General features: G+C 40.1%; 1 protein-coding gene across 1 annotated transcript in view; it reads right to left on the bottom strand.

Annotated features, from left to right (window-relative positions):
• The window catches only part of LOC127575202 (putative uncharacterized protein DDB_G0271982), a 46,639-nt gene extending 23,636 nt beyond the window's left edge, over positions 1–23,003 (bottom strand). Inside the window, exons 1-4 of the mRNA XM_052024907.1 lie at positions 22,748–23,003; positions 18,845–18,883; positions 15,557–15,583; positions 13,808–13,858 (exon numbers count right to left, since the gene is read on the bottom strand). Coding sequence (XP_051880867.1) covers positions 13,808–13,858; positions 15,557–15,583; positions 18,845–18,883; positions 22,748–23,003 — 373 coding nt within the window. The remainder of the gene's footprint in view (positions 1–13,807; positions 13,859–15,556; positions 15,584–18,844; positions 18,884–22,747) is intronic.
• Between the last annotated feature and the right edge of the window lie 812 nt (positions 23,004–23,815).

The raw sequence follows: 23,815 nt of genomic DNA on the forward strand, positions 1-23,815 counted from the left end.
ATTTTTAGTATCAGCCTTTTCATGCTGTGGAGGAGGGGGCAAATACTTCCCAAAAAATTATCTGACTTGTAATATGATGACCAGAATTTTATGGAACTTAAAACTCACATGGAACATAATAGAGATAATCTTTACAAATAAGATCTGATGTTGCACTCAATGTAGGAAAGAAAATATCCAGTATATTTAAGCAATTTATATTTGATGCCTTGCACTGAAAGACAGATGCATTCTAGTGAAGTTCTTCCCCTGAAACCATACCTACCGTATTTCTAATAAACTAATTAGAATTTAGCAGCATTATGATGTGAGTGACTGTTCTATTTGGTTCCATGAAATTGGATTAGATTCGTCATCACCCTCTTCAATATGTGTCACTGTTTGGCCAACAAAATATATGAGTAGGTGATGGCCAGACCTTCTCTAGATGATTTTAAACCTGATAAATAATAACTGCTGAATTACAAATATAGTCTCATTTAACATAAGTCTAATGTAAATTATTCCACCAATGTTAAAATTATTTATAATCAAACAATAAATTATAAAAAGACAAAGAGATAAGGAGCACATGATGTGTGCTGTACTTTTGTTGTGGATCTGCAGCTTGATGAATTCTGAATATGTAATGTCTATTTGAACACAAGAATTATGCACAAACAATGTGCTATTTACATAAATTTGAACATGTTAGTGTATAGCTGAGAAAATTACTTATATTTATATGAAATGTGAAGAAATCCTGTATGCTTACATGTAATTGATAGCCAGTACTTTCCTATTAATAGATAATAGCTTAAAAAACAAACTGCTGGATGAACTCAGTGGGTCAAGCAATATCTGTGGAGACAAAAGGATGGACGATGTTCTGGGTCTAGACCCTGCATCAGGTCTGAGAATGCAGGGGGAAGATAGCCAGTATGAAGAGGTGAGAGGATGGGGTGAGGCAGGGGCTGGCAAGTGATAGGTGGAACTAGCTGAGGAGGGAATGGCAGATGGAGCCAGGTGGGGGTACGTTCAGGGGTGGAGTTGGGAAACAGCGGCTGACCGGTGATAAGTAGAGACAGATAAGAAGAGAAAAAAAGTGGACGGATGGAGCCAGATAAGGGGATGGGAGAGGGGAGGTAGGGACAAAGGCTGGAAGGTGATAAATGGAAATGCAAGAGGCTGCAGATGCTGGAACCCAATAAGCAAGGAAGGTGATAATGGAACCAGATAAGGGAGGGATGATGGGCAGAACCAGTTGGAAGAGGGGGTAGGAGAACCAGAAAGTGGGGTGGGTGGCTGATAGGCAGATGGAATCTTGTGGGGGAGGGTATTGAAACTGAGTGATGGGGAGGGAAGGGACAAGGAGGTGAGAGAAAGGAGCACATAGATTTCAGGTTAACTGAAAGTGGAACAATGATTGTTCATACCAATAGGTTGTAGACCATCGAGGCGGAATATGAGGTGCTGTTCTTCTTGTTTGTGTTTGGCCTCACCCTGGCAGTAAAGGCCGGGGACTGACAGGTCAGTGTGGGAATGGGAAGGAGAGCTGAAATGGCTTATATCCGGGAGATCAGGATGACCATTGCAATCAGAGCTTAGGTGTTCTACGAAACAGTTGCCTAGTCTATGCTTAGTCTCACTGTTGCAGAGGACGCCACATTGAGAGCACTGAGTGCAGTAGATGAGGTTGGAGAAGATGCATGTGGATTTTTGTCTGACCTGGAAGGACTGTTTGGGTTCTGGGAGAAGGTGTAGGGTCAAATGTTGCACCTCCTACAGTTACAGAGAAAAGTTCAGAGGACAGGGAGGGGTGGGTGGGTAGGGATGAATGAACCAGTGAGTCATGGAGAGAGTTCAGATGTCCTAAAGCAGAAAACCTCATCTTGAGAAGAGAGAAACTGAGGACAAGGGATGGTGTCCTTACAAGAGACTGGGTGGGAGGAGGTGTAGTCAAGGTAGCTGTGGGAGTTAGTGGTTTTACCATAAATGCCAGTAGATAATTTGTCCCTTAACATGGAGATAGGGAGATCCAGAATCGGGTGAAAAGTGTCAGAAGTGTTCCAAGTAAAATCGAGGAAGGGGTTCATAGTGAAGGTGATAAAATTGATGAGTTCCACATGAGTGCAGGAGGCAGCATCAATGCAGTCACTGATGCAGTGGAAAAAAAGTTGGGGAATAGTATTGGGGTAGGTTTGGGACAAACTTTCTCCAGAGCAGGACTGTTCCACTTAGCCAACCAAAAGCAGGTGTAGGTAGGGTCCATGTGAGTGCACATGGCTATGGCTTTGAGTTGTAGAAAGTAAGAGGAACCAAACACAAACAAGAAGAACAGCACCTCATATTCTGCCTCGATGGTCTACAACCTATTGGTATGAACAATCAAGTCTTTAGGCAGATGAGACTGTTGGTGGAGGAGAGATCGTTGGATCTTTGTTCCAGAAAGAAGTGGAAGGTCCTATATGATGGGGGATAGAGGTGTATAAATACTGGATGTGCACGTGGAAGATGAGGCAGTGAGGGCGAGGGAATTGGAAGTTGTCAAAATGGTGGAGGCCATGTGAGGTGTCTGGGATGTAGGGGAAAATGGATTGAACAAGGAAGACAGGGTAGAGTCGAGGTATGAGGAGATAAGTTCATTGGGCAAGAACAGGTAGAAACAATGGGCCTATCAGGATAGTCCTGTTTGTAGATCTTGGGTAAGAGATAGAAGTGGGATAGAGGTTGTTGCGGTCAGCCATGCCAATTGGATCAAGAGAGACAGTGAGAGATAGATTCCCTTTGTCACCATCATATAGGATAAAATTGATGAATTTGACAAGAGCCATTTCAGAAAGCACAACGTGAGAGTTACTGCAGAAAAGAAGCTGAGCCAGAGCAGAGATGGGCAATGTTCCAAATAAGTAAACTGGTCAAACACTCAATTAGAGAAATTCAAATCAAGAATTTCAAGAAAGATGGGCACATATTTGGGAGGTATAGACATATTGAATTCTGTTACTCTGTGTAGGGTTTACTATGATCCTGTTGGACAAAATTGCATAAGTCAAACATATTCACAAAATTTGACTTCTCCTTTGCCTGGACACAAATGAATGTCAGCAAAGATAATCAGTAGTACCTGATCATCAACAGGAGTTTAGTTAAATCTAAATCTGTTTAATCTAAAATTATCTGTTGATTGCCAGGAGCAAATCAGGATAAAATCTTCTGATCTTGGAGCAAGTGATCAAGAGATTACATGCGCACAACCTAAAGCTGAAGAGCAGCCAATGCCATTTTTGCAATGTTAATTTGTGTACCTTGGTTTGAAGGCTGATGCCAAGGGCTTACAAACAGTGAAGGAAAAAAATGGAGGCCATCATCAATCAGCCAAAGCCCAAAAATAACAATAGAAAACAAAGTGGCTTGTGATGAGCCAGGTCATGGTACAGGTATAGTGATCGATGATGAACAAGAGAAACTCTTCACTGTTACTTCTCACACTCTCACAAGGAATAAAAGCAATTATGCAAAAATCAAAGAAGACTGTTACGGACTCAGTGAAAGTCCCTTTAAGATAGAGAGTGTGTGTGTATGTGTGTGTGGGGCGTGCTTACGTCAATAGAAGATAAAGGACGTAATGACGTTGTTGAAGAAGTTAGAAGAAGAAAGAGAGAGAGAGAAGGGAGAGAGACACCAGCCTGCTTGTTTTCTCTATCGATGGATGAGAAACAATAACTGTGTTTGCTACTGAAATCCATGTATGGAAGTTGGAAGTAATCCGGTGGAGTTCACTTTGTTGCTGACCTGTAGAAGGAAACAGGTATTTGTATGTGGACGACCACGGTTCGGATGCTTTTCGGGGTGAGGAAGTCACTACCGAGTAAACACTGAAGTGTCGTTTGGGTTCCATCGTGGAACATTTGGATTTCGTATGTACTCTCTCTATGTTTTTCTACATCTACATCTTATCTTCAGACAACGGTGGTTGTTGAAGAAGCCCTTGCTCATGTTTCACCTTATGGCTTGCGGAACTGAACTTTAAGAACCATTCAGGAACTGGGAGTTTTGGACTTTGTCACACACACACACACGAAGAGTTTAGTTTTGGGGTTAACGTTCGAGGTTTAACATTTTTGAATTCTAACATACTAACATTTTTACTTTTATTTTACGTATTATCATAAGTAGTGATTAATAAAATAGTTTTTAACACTGAATCATGCTCAGTGTGTTTCTTTTGTTGCTGGTTTGTGACAAAATTGGGGGCTCGTCCGGGATAGTTCCCAAGGTTAACGAGTGTCGTCTGGGATTGTACCCCAGATTGACGAGATTTGTTCGAGATTCAATCCAAAGATTTTTGAGGGAGGTCTGATAAATTCTTTTTAATTGGCTTGTGTGTGTGGAAACCAGCAGCAATGGATATTAAGGCATTTTTGGAGTCACCAACCCAAAAGGGATTGGAGGTGGCGAAAAAGGATGATTTGATAAAGGTTGCTACAAGGCTAAACCTTACAGAAGTAAAGCAGTCTATGAGAAAGGCAGATATTCAGAGACTGATAGCTGGCCATTATGTGGAAAAGAAGGTGTTTGAGAAGGAAGTGCTAAAACAGTTTCCTGGCAGTGAAATAGCAATTTCTGAGGCACAGGTGCAGCTGGCAAAGATAGAAGCTGAACGAGAACAAACCCAGTTAAAGATAGAGGCTGAACGAGAACAAACCCAGTTAAAGATAGAGGCTGAACGAGAGCAAAATAAATTAGAGGCCGAACAAGAGGAAAAGAGATTAGAGGCTGAACGAGAGCAAAATAAATTAGAGGCCGAACAAAAGATAACTCAGATGAAGTTAGAGGCTGAACGGGAACGAGAGATAACTCGGATGAAGTTAGAGGCTGAACGGGAACGGGAACTAATTCGGTTAAAGTTTGAGGCAGAGGAGAAGGAAAAACAGAGGCAGCATGAGTTACAAATGAAGCGTAGGAGTTCGGAATCTGATTCTGATGATGGTTTTTCAGCCAGCAGGGAGGTTCGATTAGTCCCTCCGTTTGAAGAAGATCAGGTTGATCAGTATTTCCAACATTTTGAAAAGGTTGCTGTGAGTTCAAACTGGCCAAGGAAAGGATGGGCTCTTATGGTACAGAGTGTGATTAAAGGTAAAGCTCAAAAAGCTTATTCTGCTTTGTCTGTTGAGGATGCAGCTGATTATACCAAGGTAAAACAAGCTATATTGAAGGCCTATGAATTGGTCCCTGAGGCTTATAGACAAAAATTCAGAGACTTGAGGAAATCTGCAGATCAGACTTATATGGAATTTGCCAATGGAAAGAGAATATGTTTTGAACGATGGTGCCTGGCTAAAAATGTAGATGGGGATTACGATAAATTGACAGAATTGATACTGGTGGAAGACTTTAAAAGATGTGTTCCAGCTGAATTAACAACATATTTAAATGAAAAGGCAGTGGAAACTTTACAAGAAACTGCTAGGTTGGCAGATGATTATGCTTTAACCCATAAATCCAAATGGGGACAACCTAAAACCTTTCAAAAGAGTTACAAAGACAATCCAGGTAAACCGGAGATTAAATTGGGAGGTAATCAAAAAGGAAAAGATGAAAAGAAACCAGGGCTGGAGAAACCTGTTGAGCGTACTTGTTATTACTGTAGGAAACCTGGCCACGTGATATCTAATTGTGCCCTTTTGAAGAAAAAGAAGGAAGCTGGGCCCAATGCTTGCTTTCAGGCAATTAAAAATCAAAAAGGTTTAGGAGATGCTGTTAAAGATCAGTCCTTGCAAGAGGGAAAAGCGGAAAAGTTGGAGGAGGTGAGAAAAGAATTCCGTTCGTATGTATCAGAGGGTTTTGTTTCACTGAATGATGAGTCACCCCAGGTGCCAGTGAAAATTCTTAGAGATACTGGGGCTAGTCAATCTCTCTTGCTGGACAGTGTTTTAAATTTTGGTGAAGAAAGTGACACTGGTGAAGTAAATCTAGTACGAGGCGTTACAGGTGAGACCATGTCTGTCCCTTTTCACAGGGTGATTTTAAAGTCAAAGTTCGTAGAAGGACCAGTCGAGATAGGGATAAGACCTAGTTTGCCAGTGGAAGGAGTTTCTTTGTTATTGGGAAATGACCTTGCAAATGGAGAAAGTGATCCTGTGGTACGGTTAACAACCAAACCAAGGATTGATGAGTCTGAGGATGATTCAGATGTTTACCCATCATGTGCGGTGACTCGAGCTAGAGCTAAAGAATTAGCCAAGACAGACAGTCCGGTGCAGTCTGATGTAGTTCCTTGTGACAGTCCTAAACAGGAAGAAAATTATGATGCCTTATCTGAGACTTTTCTGTCTTCACTGGAGGATCAACATCCTTACAGTGAGCCTGAATTTAAAGATTTGTCTTTGTCAAGGAAGGATTTTATGGTGGAACAGACAAAGGACCCTGAGTTGACAGAATTGAAAGAAAAAGCTCTCTCATGTGAAGAGATTGAAAAAGTGCCAACTGGATACTATGTCAAAAATGGAGTGTTAATGAGGAAATGGAGACCTCCTCATGTTCCTGTTACTGAGGAATGGGAAGTTATTCATCAGGTTGTTGTTCCAAAAGTTTATAGGGATGAGATTTTAAACCTGGCCCATAGTATGCCTTTGGGTGGTCATTTTGGTGTGAATAAAACTGTAGGGAAGATCTTGAAACAATTCTATTGGCCTGGTTTGAGAAAAGATGTGGTGATGTTTTGTCGAACCTGCCACACATGTCAAATCAAAAACCCCCTGTGGCTCCTTTGAAACCAATTCCTGCTTTTGGTGAACCCTTTTCGAAGGTGATTGTGGACTGTGTTGGCCCCTTACCAAAGTCTAAGACTGGAAATCAGTATTTGTTAACCATCATGTGTGCCACTTCTAGATTTCCAGAGGCAATACCCCTTAGAAATATTAAGGCCAAGACAGTGTCAAAGGCTCTTGTAAAATTTTTTACCTTGTTTGGTTTGCCAAAAGAAATCCAATCTGATCAAGGTAGTAATTTTATGTCAAAAATTTTTCAACAAATAGTCTATGAGCTGGGAGCAAAGCAGATTATATCATCTGCATATCACCCAGAATCTCAAGGAGCTCTGGAGAGATTTCATTCTACTCTCAAAAATATGCTGAAGACTTATTGCTTTGAAAACACCAAGGATTGGGACGAAGGTATCCATTTACTTTTGTTTGCCGTTAGAGAATCGATCCAGGAGTCAATCGGATTTAGTCCGTTTGAGCTTGTGTTTGGACATAGGGTGAGAGGACCTTTGGAGTTGTTAAGAGAGCAATGGGTTAATGAGGAAGTTCACTTGAGTCTGTTGGACTATGTCCAAAAATTTAAAACTCGGTTGGAGAGAGTCTGCCAGCTAGCGAGAGAGAATCTGAAAACAAGCCAGATAAGAATGAAGACATATTTTGATAGACGTGCTCGGCCTAGGACATTCGCAGTGGGGCAAAAGGTATTGGTATTTTTCCCTAGCCAAAATAATCCCTTGCAAGCTCGTTTTTCTGGACCCTATGTTATTGAATCTCGAGTGACTGATCTAACATATATAATCAAAACACCAGATAGACGCAAGAAAACACAACTCTGTCATGTAAACATGCTAAAACCTTATTATGAGAGGGATTCAGTTGTGGCCTTGGTGGATGGTGAAAAGGTTGTTTCTAGAATGCCTGATGTTGATGTTGAGGAAGGCCAATTTAGACCAAATATTGTTCCATCGAAACTGAAAAACCAAAATATCCTGGAGAACCTTGAAACGAAGTTGGACCATTTACAAGTTTCACAAAAACAACAGATGAGAGAATTAATTTTAAAATTTAAAAATCTGTTCCCAGATGTTCCAAACAGAACATCGATAATTACCCATGATGTTGATGTTGGGGATGCAAAACCAATCAAACAACACCCATATCGAATGAATGTGGAAAAAAGTAAACTTGTTGATCAGGAAATCAAATACATGTTGGAAAATGATATTATTAGACATTCTACTTCAAATTGGAGTTCGCCCTGTGTTATTGTACCTAAACCTGATGGAACTGTTAGATTTTGCACAGATTACAGGAAAGTGAATGCTGTAACAAAGTCAGATGCTTACCCTATTCCTAGAGTGGATGATTGCATAGACAGAGTGGGAAAGGCAAAATTTCTTACAAAGATTGACCTATTAAAAGGGTACTGGTGTGTTCCATTAACAGATAGAGGAAGGGAAATTTCAGCCTTTGTAACCCCTTCTGGATTGTATGAATACAATGTTTTGCCATTTGGAATGAAAAATGCTCCGGCAACATTTCAAAGAATGATTAATTCAGTGATTCATGGGTTAAAACATACAGATGCCTACATTGACGACTTAGTGACTGGGAATGATACTTGGGAAGATCACATCTCTGCGTTAGAAAGGTTGTTTGAAAGACTTTCCAAGGCTAACCTTACAGTTAACTTGGCTAAAAGTGAATTTGGCCATGCCACTGTGACGTATCTTGGTTATGTTGTAGGTCAAGGCAAGCAAGCTCCTGTTCAGGCAAAAGTTCAAGCAATATCTGAGTTCCCTATTCCCACAGGTACGAGGACTGTTAGAAGATTTTTGGGAATGGTTGGATATTATCGAAAATTTTGTAAAAGTTTTGCTGATATTGCTCTTCCCCTAACTAATCTTCTGAAGAAGGGAGTAAAGTTTGTTTGGACAGATTCTTGTCAAGAAGCATTTGAGAAGCTGAAAGCCATTTTATGCTACCATCCTGTGCTCAGAACACCTGACTTTGAAAAGCCATTTTCATTAGCAGTAGATGCCAGTGATGAAGCTGCAGGAGCTGTGTTATTGCAGAAGGGTGACCTTGATGATATTGACCATCCTGTAGCTTACTTTTCAAAGAAATTTAATGAGCATCAAAAGAATTATTCCACCATAGAGAAAGAATTACTGTCGCTTGTTTTAGCCTTGCAACATTTCAGTGTATATGTTTGCACCGCTCAGAAACCATTGACTGTGTATACAGATCATAACCCATTGGTGTTTCTGAGCCGAGTCAAAAACAAGAACAGAAGGCTGTTAAATTGGAGTTTAATTTTGCAAGAGTTTGATCTCATGATAACTCACATTAAAGGCAAAGATAATGTGATTGCTGATTGTCTTTCTCGATGTTAAATGGGAAACATGTATCTGTACTAATCTGTACTAATCTGATAGTCTGTAGTTGTGTAGCATGATAATTATTAACATTACTAACTGTATGCGCGGTTAAAATTTTCTTGGGAAAATTTTTTCTTAGGTGGGAGGTGTTACGGACTCAGTGAAAGTCCCTTTAAGATAGAGAGTGTGTGTGTATGTGTGTGTGGGGCGTGCTTACGTCAATAGAAGATAAAGGACGTAATGACGTTGTTGAAGAAGTTAGAAGAAGAAAGAGAGAGAGAGAAGGGAGAGAGACACCAGCCTGCTTCATTGCTAGATCAGCCACTATCATAAGTAGTGATTAATAAAATAGTTTTTAACACTGAATCATGCTCAGTGTGTTTCTTTTGTTGCTGGTTTGTGACAAGACACACTTGGAATTGGGTTTAGGGATAAGAAATACCATCACTTGTCACCAAGCAGATTCCCCTCCCTACTAAGAGATCATAAGCCACTTCCAGCAATATCAGGCCATAAATCAGCAATACCAACTATGGCAGCATGATAGCTGCAAAGATGAATAAATCTATCACAGTATGACTTTACATGCTTCAGACCATTCCTTCAGTTCTTCCATGAACTAAGCAATACCTTCAGTATCTTTTGTAAATGTGAACTGTTATAGAAAAAAATGACTTCAGGCTTGGATGTCATTCAGGCCATTCACATTAACTCCTCAAACATTTTAACTTTGGGATGCACAGATGTGATTGGATTCTGAATCAATGTCTACATTGCACTCTTGCAGACATTAAGTAAGCTTACTTTCTTTCTTGTTATTACTGCAATCTCTAATGCTGCAAAATAAAATGCTAAGTTTATAGCATTCTGGCTCCCACCCACCTCCATTTGCTATTCACCAATTTTTCCAATGACATGATTAAAAATAATTCTGTGACAAGGAAGGAATTATCAAAGTGACTAAAATGTTGGGCATTTAATCTTAACAATGAGCTTTATGTTCTCCTTGTCACTACTGTTATGCATAAATAAGCACTCATATTTGGAGTGGCAATAACTACCACTTTTCAGTTGTAAGCCTTTTTGAACATTTAATGAAATAATTACAAATATAATAGAAGACTTTGTGGTGTAAGTGCTACAATGTGCTTGATCCCATTAGGGGTTTTAGTTATTATATAGGTATTATACATTCCATCCGCAACAGATCCTGACAATGAACCACAACCTCCTAAATACACTGCTGTTATCCAATAAAGCACTGCATGGAGTACTGCCTCAGTTTCATAGAAATGATACTCGGCAGAAGGGCTTGCTGACAGCAGATATAGGTTGGAAAATTAATTCATAAATTGCATGAAGTGGATTGTTCTTCAAAGATTTGTCATGAACACAATAGCATCCTTCTGTGCTCTGATATTCAATGTGATTTAAACATATTTTGTCATACTAAAACAGAATTAACATTAAATTAATGTTGCAATGATCAAAATTATTCTTAGCATTAGAACAAATAGGATAATTCCACCTACATCTGTGTACAAGTTGTTATGCAAGTTTAAGAGAGATAAATAACTCACAATAGTGATCTTTAAATCTTTAATAATGTTGCTGAATCTACTATTGGTTTCCCTTGTAATGTTTTTTAAGATCAAACAATTGAGTTTTATCAACAATGACTTTCTTTGGAAGTAATGTGAATGAATTGGAATGGATGTGCATTCATCAGACCATAAGAATAAGAGCATGCACATTGCCAAGAATGAATTGCAAGGTAATTCTTAATTTGTTCTTATAACTTACAAAAGCCTCTAACCCCTTTTTGATGTTGGAAGATTATATGGAAGGATGATTCTATGTAGACTCAGTCAATTACAGGTCCTTTTGATAAAGCCATATACTAAGACTTAATGTAATTAATAACACATCAAGAGATGGACTGAAGGACCTCATCACCCTGGTTGAAGAACAGCTCAAATATGGAAATAATTTGTGTCTAAGTTTGAGAATACTGTCATGTGGGGTATTCTGAATGGAGCCCTGTCATTCTAAGCAGTATATCATGTCAATTAGTTCTGGGTAGAGCATTAGAAACCAAATGAGGCAGAACATCAAAGGAACATACTCCAAGCTACTTAATATTTTGGGGTCAAGCACAAGTGGAATGATGTCAGTATCTTGAAAATGACTCTCAACATTATTAGATCCTCCTTCCAGCACTTATATTGTACTATTAAGAGCCTGAGGTACCTTAAGTATGATAGCAGAGGACAAGTATATTTCTGCACTGAACAATCAAATTAAATGGAGATCTTTCTCGGACATTGTATCATAAATCCTTTGTAAAGCTTCCATTTTCATATTGCTTCTCAAGTCTACAAACATGAAATGTATTGTTGAGATTTGATCAGAAAGCATAACAACTGAAAATTAATTTGTATCTGAATACACTAAAGCTTTTTTCCTTGCACACCCATCTTTATTCTAAGATAGTTATTGCTTGCTTTGTGGATTTATGGCATGACATTGCCATAATTTATTATTTACAAATGTCACTAAACATTGTCAATAATGATGACATCTCTCACCTCTACCTTGGTTAACAACTAAAGATGTTAATTCTGTCTCTGTCTACAGATGCTACCTGGCATGCTGAATATTTCCAGCATTTCCGGTTTTATTTCAGATTTTCAGATTTGCAATTTTTTGCTTTTAACACCACATCTGGATTCATCCCAATTACTTGAGAAAACAAGTGCACAATCTACTTGTTATCCTTTTTGCTAGGTTTGGTTCAACTATATCTGCCTTGGTCAGACCTCCTTCTCCATTGCCAAAACTGCCCCGTCCACTTCATTTCAGAGGGGAAAGTAACCACAAGTGCCTTCAAGGATTACACTTGCTCTCACTAATTCATTTTGTCTCCCAGTCTGGCAATGTTAGCCTTAAAATTCTTAAAATTATTAGAATTCTTTTTTCATTAAAATCACTCCGAAGCTCTCTCTCCCTAACTCTGTAACCTTCAGCTGCCAAAGCCCCTCTGCTTCTCCCTGAAGCTGGTGACACAAACATAAGGAAGGGGTTGTGATGAGAATATTGTAATTCTGCAACAGGATATGGATAGATTGAGTGAGTGGGCAAATGGAATTTCATGTGGAATAGATAATATACTTCCAAGTCAGGATGGTGTGTGACTTGGAGGGGAACATTCAGGTGGTAGTGTTAGCGTTTGCCTGCTGACCTTGTCCTTCTTGGTTGAGGTCTCGAGCTTGAGGGTTGTTATTGGAGTTTGCCAGGAAGGTATGTGTGGTACATTTTGTAGATGGTAGACTTTGCAACCAACATGGATCTGTGGTGGAGAGAATGAATGTTTAGGGAGGTTGATCAGGTGCCAGTCAGACAGGCTGCTTTGTCCTGGAATGTGCCGAGCTTCTTGACTGTTGTTGGAGCTGTAATCATCATGGCAAGTGGAGATTATTCTATCACACTCCTGACTTATACCTTGTGGATTGTGGAAAGACCTTGGGATGTCAGGAGGTGAGTCACTCGCTGCAGGATACCCAGCCTCTCCAGTGGTAAGCTTTTGATGCCACTCCTCTTTGGTTTAGAGTTATTGCCTTCAATAAAGCATATTCTGTTGATTGTCCTATCCTTTATATTTGCTTATTCAAATAGCAACACAAGCAAATCTGCATGAACAATTCTGAAAGGATTCAGAACAAAAAGATTTGGGTGCATTTGTAGATAACTCTTTAAAGGTGACAGAGCAGGGAGAAGAAGTGGTTTTTAAAACACACAGGATCCCGAGATTCACAAACCTGAGCATAGTGTACAAAAGTGAGGAAGTTATGATCAACTTCATAAAACAGCAGACCAGCCACAGCTTACAGTTCTGGCCATCTGACCTTAGAAAGGATGGAAAGGCCTAGGAGGGGCTTGCAAAAAAATTACTAGAATGTTTCTAGGGATAAGGATCTTTTGGAAAAGGCTGGATGAGCTGGGATTGTTCTCCTCAAAGAAAAGCAGATTGAGAAGAGATTTGACAGAGATGTTCAGAATAAAGGAAAGTCTCAACAGAGTGGATAGAGAGAAGTTGTTCTCATAGTGGAAGGTGAAGAATCAAAGAGCACAGATTTAAAGTGATTGGGAAAAGGTGATAGGAGCAAATTTTTTTTACACAGTGAGTGGTTAGATTTGGGAATGCATTGCCTGACAAGGTAATAAGAGACAGATCTAATCAAGGCTTTCAAAAAGGAAATTGGGATCAAGATTTGAGAGAAATAAATTACAGCACCATGGGGAAATGACAGAGGAATAGGACTAGTTGCATTACTCCTGCAGATTGCCAGCATAGACTCGAATGTCCATAATAACAGTCCCATTGATAGATTATTCTAGTTAATGTATAGAGGAACTATAAGCAGAAACCTAAACTACATAAGCAGAGGAATAAATGGAATGCTAGACAAATCTTCTTTTCCCAGTTAAATGCAGGGCTACTGGACACCCTAGGTGGTTGGTTGGGCAGGAAAGATGAAGCATTTAGTTACGATGTTCTGGTCTCATGGTATAGGACCGGCTTCATGTAGCTGCTGGTCTTTTCCTGCCCATCAACTCCACATGTTCATAAGCTTGAAATTTAGGTATCTGTTTCCACAGTTACATAACAAACCTTATTACCTTTCTCCTTTGGCTTGGTTGAAGGTTTTCTCTGCTTTTCTTTTTCAATTTCTACAAAAAACATGATTGGCAGAGTTACATAAATTATGCATATAATATTTATTTGTCTGACAATATTGATGACCATCTAAATTTGATATTAATGACATTTTCAGGGTACTTAGGCCTGAAGGAAATGCTGATACATCTTTAAGAAAATAGAAAAATATTAAATTCTGCAATTAGAATTCTCAGAAGCTCCATTCTTTTGCAGAATGTTCTGGACCATATCAAGCAAGTTGCACTTGAAGGTTACACTATTAACAGTAAACTATCCCGTAGATCATTATATGACAGAATCTGATATCAAGGTATACACTTAAGTACTAGGCCAGCAGCAAAAAGCTTGTTCCAAGACTTGGTTTTAAGGAATATTTTAAAGGAAAGAGAGATCAAGTAGCATGGAGGCTTAGGTAAAGAATTTCACAACTTTGAGCATGAATTTCCCAGGCATTCATCATGGGGCATGGCAACTGTACACTGAAAATACACTGCCTGCCATATCAGTAAAAGCCAGATAGCACTGTGTCTGGGGCCTGTGTCTGAAACAGACTTCAGGCCATAGGCGTATGATCGTGCAGAAGTTCGCATAAGATAATAGCTGCCAGAGTCCAGAGCCGTTGATTCAGAGATACAAGTTTAAATCTGGAACTAAAAGAGTAATCTCAGTGACCATGAAATTACTAGTTTATTGTAAAACCCATCTGGAGGGCACAACTTCAGGATTGAAGGGTGCCCATTCAGAACAGAGATGCGCAGAAATTTCTTTAGCCAGAGAGTGGTGAATCTGTGGAATTTGTTGCCACGGGCGGCTGTGGAGCCAAAGTCATTGGGTGTATTTAAGACAGAGATTGATAGGTATCTGAGTAGCCAGGGTATCAAAGGTTATGGTGAGAATGCAGGGGAGTGGGGCTAAATGGGAGAATGGATCAGCTCATGATAGAATGCCGAAGCAGACTTGATGGGCCGAATGGCCGAATTCTGCTCCTTTGTCTTATGGTCTTATGGTTCACTGATCTCCTTCAGGAATGGCACCGTCATCCTTACGTAATCTGGCCTATGAATAACTCCAGACTCTTTAAATCCTGCTGAGTTCTGGGGCAATTGGGGAGTGACACTAAATGTAGGTATTATCCTGATTCTGTGAATGATTCTTTGTGTATGTTAAAAGGAGGATCCAATGCCTTTGGAAGCTCCTTTGTAACAAGGGTTTCCTCTAAATGCAGCTGGACTGTGCTTAAAAATTATCAGGTAGGATGGAAGGTCATCAAAAGTTGAAGGGTAGATAGAATCAGATGGGCTTAGGGACAGGAATCAGTTAAGGGCTAAGGCATAGGGAGTATATGTTGGTGATCAGATAAGCAACTGGGGATGAGGGGAAATTAACAGGATGGGGGCTGGATTGGAGATCTATTGGGGGAGGAGGGAGGCCAAGAGATCAAAGATCTGAGGTCCTGATGGGAATGCTGGACTGGATGACTGTTGGGTAACAGAAATTCAGCCAGTCCAGCTCTCTGCGTGAACTGACTGCAGGGAAATTTGAGCTGTCCTTCTTTTCCAGAAATTTTGCCTCTTTATGCCACCTGTGACCAATATGTTCCAAAAGGCATCCTTGGCCGAATGGATGCAGTTATAACAACATAAAACAGAAGGCATTTCATTCATATGTAATTTCCTGATCATTACAATAGCCAACAAAGAACTACTTACTTTTTTCTTTGTCTTTAGATGGTTGAACTGAAAAATAAAACACAGTGTTGAACCTTTACAGTGAACAATATTTTTCTCTTTATTCACGGCAAACATTTCAATAAAATAGGATCTATTATTATGTACACTGTTTATAGTGATTGAACACTATTTTCTCTTTAATGTAGCAGAAGTATGATGTTGTTGGGATAACGGAGACATGGCTTCAGGGAGATCAGGCCTGGGAAATGAATTTTCAAGGGTATACATGCTATCGTAAGGACAGGAAGGTGGGCAGAGGGGGTGGGGTGGCCCTGTTGGTGAGGAATGAGATTCAGTCCCTTGCAAGGGGGGACATTGAATCGGGAGAAGTAGAGTCAGTGTGGATAGAACTGAGGAACTGTAAGGGCAAAAAGACCCTAATGGGTGTTATCTACGGGCCTCCGAACGGTGGCATAGATATTGGGTGCAAGCTGAATAGTGAGTTAATGTTGGCATGTGGCAAGGGTAATGTCACAGTAGTTTTGGGGGATTTCAATATGCAAGTGGACTGGGAAAATCAGGCTGGTACTGGACCCCAGGAAAGGGAGTTTATAGAGTGCCTCCGGGATGCATTCTTGGAGCAGCTGGTACAAGAGCCGACCAGGGAGAGGGCTATTCTGGATTTAGTGCTGTGTAATGAGCAGGATTTGATAAGAGAACTCAAAGTAAAGGAGCCATTGGGAGGTAGTGACCATAACATGATTAGTTTTTATCTGCAATTGGAGAGGGAAAAGGGCAAATCAGAAGGGTCAATTTTGCAGTTGAACAAAGGAGACTATGGAGCCATGAGGGAGGAGCTGGCTAAAGTTGACTGGGAGGGCATCCTAGCAGAATTGTCAGTGGAACAGCAATGGCAGGTATTCTTGGGAATAATGCACAAGGTGCAGGATCAGTTTATTCCCCAGAGAAGGAAAGACTCAAAGAGGGGAAAGGGGCCACCGTGGCTGACAAAGGAAGTCAGAGATAGCATTGTGTTAAAAAGGAAGAAGTATGGCAGAGCCAAGCTGAGTGGGAAGATAGAAGATTGGGAAATTTTTAAAGTGCAGCAGAATTTAACTAAAAAGGTAATTCGGGAAGAAAAAATGAGGTACGAAACCAAGCTAGCCAGGAATATTAAGGAGGATAGCAAAAACTTTTTTAGTATGTGAAGGGAAAGAAGTTAGTTAGGAACAATGTTGGGCCCTTGAAGACCGAATCGGTGAAATTATTACGGGAAACAGGGAGATGGCAGTCGAATTTAATAAGTACTTTGGATCTGTCTTCACGGGGAAGACGTAAGAAATCTCCCAGAGGTAAGGATGGACAAAAGGCAACGGGTGACAGAGGAACTGAAGTGGATTGACATTAGGAAAGAAATGGTGATGGGTAGACTAATGGGCTGAAGACTGACAAATCCCCAGGTCCAGATGGTCCTGCATCCCAGGGTACTAAAGGAGGTGGCTCTAGAAATTGTGGATGCATTGGTGATCATTTCCGATGTTCTTAGATTCGGGGTCAGTTCCTGAGGATTGGAGAATGGCTAATGTTATCCCACTTTTAAGAAAGGAGGGAGGGAGAAACGGGGAACTATCATCCAGTTAGCCTAACATCTGTGGTGGGGAAGATACTAGAGTCCATTATTAGGATGAAATAGCAGCATATTGGATAGCAATGATATATTGGTGGGGAAGATACTAGAGTCCATTATTAAGGATGAAATAGCAGCATATTTGGATAGCAATGATAGGATTGGGTCGAGTCAACATGGATTTACCAAGGGCAAATCATGCTTGACTAATCTACTGGAGTTTTTTGAGGATGTAACCAGGAAAATAGACGAGGGAGATTCAGTGGATGTTGTATACCTCAACTTTCAGAAGGCATTTGATAAAGTGCCGCACAGGAGATTGGTGGGTAAATTAGGGCTCATGGAATTGGGGGGCGGGTATTAACATGGATAGAAAACTGGTTGGCGGATAGGAAACAAAGGGTAGGGGTGAATGGATGTTTCTCAGAATGGCAGGCCGTGACTAGTGGGGTGCCACAGGGCTCGGTGCTGGGACCACAGCTGTTTACCATCTATGTTGGTGATTTAGATGAAGGCATTGTGAATAACATTAGCAAGTTTGCTGATGATACAAAGTTGGGTGGCAGTGCGACATGTGTAGAGGAAGTTAGGAGAATTCAAGGTGATTTGGATAGGTTGGGTAAGTGGGCAGATACTTGGCAGATGAAGTTTAATGTGGATAAGTGTGAGGTTATCCACTTTGGGAGCAGGAACAGGAAGGTGGATTATTATCTGAATGGTGTGGAGTTAGGTAAGGGGGAAATACAAAGGGATCTAGGAGTCCTTGTTCATCAGTCACTGAAAGTGAATGAGCAAGTGCAGCAGGCAGTGATGAAGGCTAATGGAATGTTGGCCTGTATTACAAGGGGAATTGAGTACAAAAGCAAAGAGATTCTTTTGCATTTGTACAGGGCCCTGGTGAGACCACTCCTGGAGTATTGTGTACAGTTTTGGTCTCCAGGGTTAAGGAAGGCTATCCTGGCTATAGAGGGCATGCAGCATAGGTTTACGGGGTTAATTCCAGGGATGTCGGGACTGTCTTATGCTGAGAGGTTGGAGAGACTGGGATTGTACACGCTGGAATTGAGAAGATTGAGAGGGGATCTGATTGAAACATACAGGATTATTAAGGGATTGGACAAGATAGAGACAGGAAATATGTTCCAGATGTTGGGGAAGTCCAGGACCAGGGGGCATGATTTAAGAATAAGGGCTAGGCCATTTAGGACAGAGGTGAGGAAAACTTCTTCTCCAGAGGGTTGTGAATTTGTGGAATGCACTGCCTCAGAGGGCAGTGGAGGCCAATTCTCTGGTGCACTTTCAAGAAGGAGCTAGATAGGTTTCTTATAGATAGGGGAATCAAGGATATGGGGACAAGGCAGGAACAGGATATTGATTGTTGAGGATCAGCCATGATCTCAAAATGGTGGTGCAGACTCGAAGGGCCGAATGGTCTACTTCTGCTCCTATTGTCTATTGTCTATTGTCTATAATTGAAAGAATAAATTGATTAAATCCTCACATATTCTCAATGGGCTTTAGTGGAGTGGGTTAATTTAGAATCTACCCCCTCTTCAAGAAAGAGGGTTTAGCGAAGTCCAATTTCTAAACATTTATTTTTATTTTCAGAATCCATGTACTTTTCATAATGTTGTTCCTGCTAGTTTCTGAAATTTTATCATTCTTGTAGATGTGTGTAGGTTTAACATTTCTTCACCCACCTTCCTCTTTTGAAGTCTTTGTTTTTTCTTTCTTTGACTCTATTAACAACAAGAAATGTTTGGCATTTTTCATTTATAAATATCCTTACAACAGGAAGCATACAAATTTCACTGTGGTTTGGGTACATGAGTTGTACATTGTAGAGCGCAGAGGTATGAAACTTTCTGTTCTCCCAAATAACATTGTGGAAAGAAATTTGTATGATAGGAATATGTGGAAACACTCTGCAAGGCTTTTAACGCTCACAATGTTAAATAATTGTCCTGTTGGAGCACCAAAGTGTTGCACGTGCCCACTAATGGGATTATATCTGAGTATTTAATTTAAGTCCCATCAGGTTAATATCTAAGGTCAGACCTTTGCTCTCTGTGTGCATGTGGTGATCAACAAGCAGCAGCTCTGGTGGTCCTTCACAATGGAGAAACATTCTCCTACATAAGTTGTAGAGTCACAGAATCATACGGCATGGAAACATGCCTTTTGACCCACCACTTCTGTGCAAGCCATCAAGCACTAAACCTGCACTGATCCCATTTTTTCCTCTTGGATTCCCAGCAACTTCCCTGCTCACCACCCTGCCTCTCCCTCGCCCACCTATGTCACTTCTGCCATCCATATGCACTAGTGGAATGTACAGTAGCCAATTAACCTACCAACTAGCACCTCTTTGAGGTGTGGGGGGAAATCAGAGCACACAGAGGAAACCCCTGTGTGCACAATGAGAATGTGCAAATTCCACGCAGCCAGCAGAAGAGGTCAGGATTGAACCCAATTCACTGGAGCTATGTGGCAGCAGTGCTCAGCTAGTTGAAACTCTGATCACATATGCCTCCATCTCAACTCATCAATGCCTACTACAATGTTTTCACTTCAGATGCAGAATTATCATTTTAGGATTACAGGAAGAATTAATTTTCCAGAAAATATTGGTGTGGTAATTTCAGGCTGTGAGTTTCAGATATAAATTAGGCTGTTTTAACCTCAGATCCTGACTAGAAGGCCAGAATTTTAGTATTACGGCGATACTTCCTCGTCTACTGCCAGTCTATTATTATATCTATGTGGAATGACATCTATTTAACTAACTATATGTTAGCCTCCTCTCAATAAATAAGATGTATCTGTGTACAGGACACATATAATGCTTGTATGTAAAGTAGAAACAAAAACAGTTGCACCAATGAGTTGGAACTGCTGAAGCTATTACATAACTTGTACAGGTAGCCCCGGGTTACATAAGAGTTCAGTTCCTGTTTGTAAGGTGATTTCTCAGTAAGTCAGAAACATACGTTTTCTATAGTGACCCATGTCATATTGCTCTACATACACTTGCTATAATTGTTTCATTTCATTGGATAATCTCCCTAACACTACCGATAATTAAACTAATGGAATATATACTTTATCTAGTCATTAAAAATACCATGGAACACTTTATTATTAGTAGTAGTAGTTAGAAAAATGTACAGGAGAACTTGTATAACGTCAGATTTCCATAAGTCAGATCATTCATATATATGCCCCTGTATATGAAGGGATCCTACAGACTATTTGATCTCATGCAGGGGGTTAGTTCTGTACTTAGAAATAAGCATGCTGAATCAATATTAAACAACCAAAATCCAACACCCCTTTAAAATACTACTTTAGTGGCAGTATTATTGATGGAACGAAAGGAGTATTGTCCAGTACATCAATGGCAGCAAAGAAACTGCTACTATTGGAAGGTTCAACCCTTACTTAATAGAATTCTTTGCTGGTTGCCTCTTAACCACTGAGGACAAGTGAATACAGGTTTAGATAAGTGCTGCCAGCACCACTTGAGTTTGGATTTGGTCATGCTGAACTCTCAGATTGTCTACGTGAACCATCAATGTATCAGTACAGAAACAGAAATGCTGAAAGAACTCAGCCAGTCAAGCAGCACCTGTGGAAAGACAAACCAGTCAATGTCTCAGGTAAGTGACCCTTCATCAGAACTGCTACTGATGGAAATCCCATCAGAGAGAGGAGGATAACTTCTTCAAGGTGGGCGTACCTGGAAGAATAGTCACAGTGAATTCAACAGTAAAGGAAAACAAATAGAACTGCAGTTCTGAGAAGGATCATTGACCTGAAACATTAACTGATTTCTCTTTCCATAGATGCTACCTGACTGGCTGAGTTCTTCCAGCATTTCTGTTTTTGTTCCAGATTCCAGCACCTGCAGTTTTATTTGTTTTCCATGTATCTGTACACACTGTAAGAAAATAATTAACTATTAACATTTAACTTTGGCTGCTAAGTATTTTTTATTTGAAGGCAGGAAGAATAATTCCCTTAAGTAAGAGCTTTAGCTGATAAGCATTCTGCTACAAGATTTCTTTGTCTTCCCTGGTATTCACTCCCCTCGGGATACATCTTCACAAGCCAAATGATAATGCATCAGCTGTATGATTTGATTGACAACTCTGTCAAAATAAAGCCTTAATGAGGTGTAAGGGAAGCCTTCTTGTTACAACTGAAATGTGTTCAATGATTGAGGATGATGTAATATGTTGAAACATGCAGATATTTCACAACATGAGAATGAAAGCAAAATTTAATAATCAGTGTATGAGAATAGACATGTCAGAATATAAGAAGGCCTTGCCAAATGATCCCCTCAAAATCTTAACCTGTGACACAGTGAATTCTCCAATAATTTACTCAAGCAATTTTACATTACCTGCATATCATTTTATATGTGTAATTGAATGCCATCTAGGTTTAATTTCTATGAACGTCAAGAAATGCCTTGGGACTCTAACATCATTGAATAATTTATAAACATACAAGAATGAACATCCAATCCCTTATATAGACCTTGCCCTAACATGAAAGGAAGGCTTAGCAAAATTGGTAAAACGACATGCACCAGATTTGTCAGAATGCAGCTGTTTTAATGCCCCATTAGCAGAATTCAGTTGCAAGGAATTTCAGCTACATTATAGAGGTGCTTCCTGTGACAAGAGATATAGAGATCAATTAGACTGTCAAGATGAGTGCAGCCTTAATTATAAGAATCTTTGTTAATATTAATATGAATCTTTTGATCAGACCGTAAATCACTCCACTATGTTCAACTACTATGCCTGTGTTTGTTGATCTAAAATACCTGACTCTCTGGCAATGTTACTATGAAGACCTGGATATACCAGTGAGCCAGCTGAGCTTGCTGGTTGCAGATCCACAATCCTTTGGGAGAAAAGATTTCTTCTCAACTTATTGGTGAATGACCCCTTATTTTGAGTGTGACCGCAGACAAGGGAAAACATCATCCCTGCAGCCACTCTGTGAAACTTCATTATGAACTTTGTCTATTTCAATGAGATCATCTTTCATTTTTTCTAAATTTGAGAAAGTATAAGCCCAGTCTGCTTACACTGTCCTCAATCCAATCCAAAGAGTCAACCTGGTCAACAGTCCCTCTATCACAATCAATTCCTTCCTTAAATAAGGAAATGAGACCTGTACATGATGTTCAAGGTGTTCTCACCAGATGTTCAAGATGTTCTCACCAGCACCCTATATAATTGCAGTAAGAAACTTTATACTTGGTCTGAAATCTATTTGCAGTAAAAGTCAACATACCATTTGCCTCAACAAACAATCTGCTGCAGTAACTCAGTGGGTTCAGCAGCATCTGTGAGGGGAAAAGGAACAGTCAACATATTGGGTTAAAACATTGCATCAGAGCTCTCCACCAATCCTGATGCAGAGTTTCGACCCAAAATATCGACCATTCCCCCCCACAGATGTTGCTGCAGTCTCTTGTGATGCCATTTGTCTTCCTATTTGTAGTACCTGCACACTTCCCTTTAATGATTCATGTACAAGTACACCAGGTCCTTTGGAACACCAACATTTTTCAATTCTCTCACCATTTAAAACAAAATCCTCTACTTTAATTTTTCTACCCCAGCAGATGATCTCACGTTTTTCCATTCTACGTTCATTATGTGTGTACCCATCCATTAGTCTGTTCACATCCCCCTGAAGCTTCTCTGCATCTTCTTCACAACTCACTCTGCCACCCTGATTTGTATCATCTGCAAACTTAGATAAAATATGTTTGGTCCTCTCATCATTGACAGAGAATGTGAACGTCTGGGGACACAATACTGATCTGCACGGCATCCAACCAGTCACAGGCTTCCAACCCGAGAATGACCCACTTATTCAACTGTTTCCTGTCCATTAACCAATTCTCACTTCATGTCAGCATATCAACCCAATTCCATGTTCTCTAATTTTATTTAATAACTGGGTGTAAGGGATTCTGAAAGTTCATTTACATCAACTGGTTCATCCTTATCTATTTCTTTCATCAGAACCTCATTAAGAGATATGTCAAACATGATGCTCCTTTCATAAATCTGTATTGACTCTATTCAATTATTTTCCAAGTGTCCTATTCCCTCTTCCTTAAAAATAGATCCTAGCATTTCCCTCCTATTGATGTTAGGTTAAGTGTTTTGTAGTTCACTGTTTAGGTAGCAGGAGAATCCACGTTATCCTGAAACCCCTTACAGAAATGCCTTGCCTGCACTCTAAAAGCTGATTTTACGCATGATTATATACTCTGCTACCATGGAAATTAACTTTGAAGACTCAATCCAAAGTTATGGTAAAGAATTTAACCCAATACAGTGGTGCAGCAGGTGGTGCTGCTGTCTCTCAGCTCCATTGACCCAAGTTTGTTTCTGATCCCTCGTGCTGCCTATGTAATGTTTGCATGTGTTCTTTGTGATGGTGTGGGGTAAACACTGGATGGTTGGTTTATCCCACATACCAAAGACACAAAGGTTGGTGGGTTAATATGCCTACTTGAAATTACACCTTGTGTAACTGGGTGATAAGAGAATGAGGGTACATGAGAGAGAATGGATTAGCGGGAAATAAATACAGGAAAGGAATAGGTGTGATTGTCCAGGCAGTCATAAAGATGC

This window comes from Pristis pectinata, chromosome 10 (genome assembly GCF_009764475.1).
Source record: "Pristis pectinata isolate sPriPec2 chromosome 10, sPriPec2.1.pri, whole genome shotgun sequence".
Lineage (NCBI taxonomy): Eukaryota > Metazoa > Chordata > Chondrichthyes > Rhinopristiformes > Pristidae > Pristis > Pristis pectinata.